The sequence below is a fragment of the Halyomorpha halys genome, unplaced genomic scaffold, assembly GCF_000696795.3.
Source record: "Halyomorpha halys isolate HHAL.00 unplaced genomic scaffold, Hhal_1.1 Scaffold1537.1, whole genome shotgun sequence".
Classification (NCBI taxonomy): domain Eukaryota; kingdom Metazoa; phylum Arthropoda; class Insecta; order Hemiptera; family Pentatomidae; genus Halyomorpha; species Halyomorpha halys.
In genome coordinates this window covers 13,534-17,522 of record NW_027114184.1, presented here as the reverse complement: position 1 = coordinate 17,522, position 3,989 = coordinate 13,534, and the positions used below count along the sequence as shown (strand labels likewise).

Genomic DNA, 3,989 nt, shown 5'->3' with positions numbered 1-3,989 from the left:
AATATATAATAAATACATATTTATGAAACTTTTTTTAAGTTATAAAATTACTAATTAATTAGTAATTTATATCGTTGAATAATACATAATTTATTAAATATTTGACAATTAGCAGATATTTATGTACATATTTCAGATTTTTTAGCACATAAAAATGCTATCCCTAGTTATGAAATACAAATGAATTAATAAAATGGATATCGTAGAGGGATATGATTTATGACGTGTAATTTCATGGACAATGAATTTTATAGAGGCTAGTCAATATGATGTTTATTGAGCTTTGTAGAGAGGAATATTCATGTACTGTTCACTCGACTAATTTTTTTAATGGCTAATTAACTCTTTAATGGCTTATAGTTATTTTTTAAAATTAAATAAATGAAAATTTTAATTTATGAGATATTGAAGAAGATAAGATAGCTGACCTTGGCCTCTATGTGCGGCTGCTTGAAGTGGAGGAGGAAAGGCCTGCAATGCTCCGACCTCAACTGGTCCACGCTGCGGGCGTCGATAGCCCGCATCAGGTAGTCGTTTACCTCGTCCTCTGGGTTCTTGTTTTCGTCTTTCTCTGCTAGGCCCAGTCTGTGAGAAAAGAACAGGATTAGTTAGGATATGAAAATATTTGTAACGGAACTTGGTACTTTGAACGAAGAGCAGATTACTTTGTGAGTGTGATGCGATTATCAAGTAAAATTTTTATCATCTTGAATGAATTTTCCCCATATTGCAAAGATTTCCGGCAATATAAGTCAGTGAAAAAAACCTTTGGACCCATACTGTTATGTCGCAAATGTTTCCTACACTAAAAATGAGTAAATTTATTTATTTGATAACATTCCGCTTTTGCAAACGCGTTTCACTAGTGGTTTAATTAATATTTAAAACATGAGTCATATAGAATGATAAGATGACGTATTATATACAACGATGGCTACATTTTTACCATTGATTGATATAAATTATGTATACAATTATTATAATATTAATTTAAGTGAAAACATTATAGCTAGCAGAAATTTATATAAATTTTGAATACTTCTTCTTCCTCTGCAAGTGCTTCGGTCATAATGAAAGCTATACTATGTTTTGTCCTAATATGAGAACAAAATAAAATAAGTATTTAGTTTAATTATATTTTTTAAATTTCTTGAGACTGGTAATTATTTATTAAATAAATTAAAATTGTATCCTTGTATAGTCTCAACACTTTTATTACATCATCAGTCCTACGTTTCGGCCATTTCGAGCATCCTCAAGGACAATCTTCAATATAAACAAACTCTTTATATATAAACAAGTTTGTTTATATGGTAGTGTTAATGTGGATAAATTGAAAATTAAAAGTTTTAAATATTTATGAATTTTTAAAAAATAGGGTGTGTTTGAATTATAATTAATGACCTGGGCAGAATAGCCAGCAAAACAATTTTTAAATTTTAATGTGAGGTGAGAATTTATATTGAAGATTGTCCTTGAGGATGGTCGAAATGGCCGAAACGTTGGACTGATGATGTAATAAAAGTTTTGAGACTGTACAAGGATACAATTTTAATTTATTTAATAAATAAGTATTAAGGTTCTACGGTAACTAAAAAAAAGAAACCAAATTGATGATGAAATAAAAATGAAGTGAAAGGCGGAAATTCTAAATAGCTTAGCTCGCGACTTCTATCCAAAAAATTTTTTTTAATAATTTATTTACTGTTATTTATTACTCTATAAAATTATATACAACAAGTAAATTTGCTATTAGATATAAAATATAGAAAGATGTGGAGAATCTACTCATTGATAGAACTCCAATTTCGTAACTAGAGAAGAAGATCTCGGAGCCATCTTCTTTTCAGACGCCTAGCGGGGCATCTTCTTTTCTAAAACTTAAAAAGTTAGAATTTACAAAACTATTCCTTCGCACTGTTCTTTAAGGATGCGAAACGTGGTCTCTTACACTAAGAGAAGAAGGGTGTTTTAAGGTTTTTGAAAATAAAGTACTACGTAAAATATTCGGACGGAAACAGGATGAATTAATAGGAAAATTTAGATGGCTAAAAAACTTTGAATTAAGAGAACTGCATCTAGTAAATATAATTCAGGTTAAAGCATCGGGGCTAATAAGATGGGCGTGTAAGGTTGTAGGGATTAGTAACGAATGGATCCCTAAAATGTTGATAAACACTGAACCGATGGTTAGACCGATACGTAGATGAGAAGATTGGGGTAAAACTGATATAGTAGATTTGGGTATTGAGGGGCGTCACTGGAAAGATCTATGTAGAGAACGATTAGTGGTATCGGCATCGAACCTTTGGGTTCACTAAGTCTTTAATATTATTAGTCTATTTATGGAATTCCTAAAACGTGATGTAATCCGAAAGGAAAACCAATGAAGAAGAATTATTTAGAATAAGTATTAAGAATTCCTTTTTAGCACTGTAGCAAACTTTGAGTATGTCGGAGATGTGAATTATATGATGGAGGAATCTCTGCTGGAAAGTGGAGGGCGAAGAACGCTTTTATAAATTATTAACTTCAGCCTCAGACTTAGATCGGGTGTGTTTAAAAGGTGGCAAAGTTTGAAACTCAACTTTTCATAATTAACTACTCCACCCAGTCGTAAATTTGAGACGTTTGTCCTGTTTATTACTCAGATAAACTATGTTCTAAGGTTTAATTAGAGTTAATGAAAATTTAATTTATAGTTCTTTCTAAATTAGTGGGAGTGGGTAGCTCAAAGGTAAGCAATTGTGCTACTAACTCTAAGGGCCTGGGTTTGAATCTGGTTGTGGCAGATAATTATTTCTGTTTTACGGTAGTAGTGAGTCAGTGCTGTGGGTTCGGGAACCCTCCTGGGTGTACCCAGCCTCACTAAGTGTGTACCTTTAATTGGGTAAAAATTTGGCGAATGAGCGTGATTCTATCCAAATCACCTCCTTGCAGAACCATTGCACTTCCTTACAAAGTACTGCACCCCAGACCCTTCATGGGTTGTTGTGTTATAGATTTAATTTTTTTTTCAGTTCTTTAATTGATAGGTTTTAATATAATGAAAAGATTATTTATTAGGTTTTAAAATGTTATAAATAGACTTTTTTTAAAAAAAAAAAATTGTTTTTGATACCCTATTTACTTATAAATAGTACCTTATGTACTTATAAACATAAGGACGGTAATCCAAAAAAAAAAAAACATGAATTCTCCGTGACTTCTATCTTCTACGAGCACATGTTTCTTTAGCACGTTGTCTTCAGTCATTAGTCTTTATTATTTTTTAATCATAATATAATAAAATATACAGTAAAGTAAGTGATGAATAATTACAAAACACACATTTCTTTTGCTTTTTGTTCGAGAGTTCATATAAACTTTTACAGTTGGGGTTAAATATTAACGGACTAGTTTTTTCCCAATAACGTCTTTATACTGTACAAAAAACCACTATTGGGAATGGTCAGAGAATTATTAATGGTATTGTTCACCGAAAAAAATACATATATTTATTTTATATATGGATTAAATAGTAGTAGTTAATAAATAATTTTATGACGATAATGGTACAGTACTTACTTAGAATACTTGCTTCCTTTCGTAGAATGACCCATGACCCTTAGTTCTTTAGCAACATTGCCGTTCATGAAGCCAACAGGTTTCTTGATGGTAGGGTGAGGCTGAAAGTAAACATTTGATTAAAATTGTATGGTCTGGCATGATTATAATAATGCTCGTTAGAATATAATAAACAGATTCATTGATAGCAGAATTAATTTATATAATATGTAAATAAGGGCTTTAAGTAACTAGAGAAAACGAAATGTATGATGAAATAAATGCGAGGCTAAAGGAGGAAAATGCATGTTATTTTAAAATTTGGAAATTGCTTAGCTCGTACCTTCTGTCTAGAAAATTAAAAGTTATAATTTACAAAATTATCATTCGTCTTACTGATATTTACGGATGGCCTCTTGAATCAGCACCTTATGGTTTTTAAA

The 3,989-nt window shown here is 30.9% G+C and overlaps 1 protein-coding gene across 1 annotated transcript in view; it reads right to left on the bottom strand.

The window, feature by feature from the left end:
* The window catches only part of LOC106689967 (adenylate cyclase type 6), a 60,694-nt gene extending 57,031 nt beyond the window's left edge, over nucleotides 1-3,663 (bottom strand). Inside the window, exons 1-2 of the mRNA XM_067051441.1 lie at nucleotides 3,568-3,663; nucleotides 429-585 (exon numbers count right to left, since the gene is read on the bottom strand). Of these exons, the coding sequence (XP_066907542.1) occupies nucleotides 429-585; nucleotides 3,568-3,635 (225 nt within the window). The 5' untranslated portion in view covers nucleotides 3,636-3,663. The remainder of the gene's footprint in view (nucleotides 1-428; nucleotides 586-3,567) is intronic.
* Between the last annotated feature and the right edge of the window lie 326 nt (nucleotides 3,664-3,989).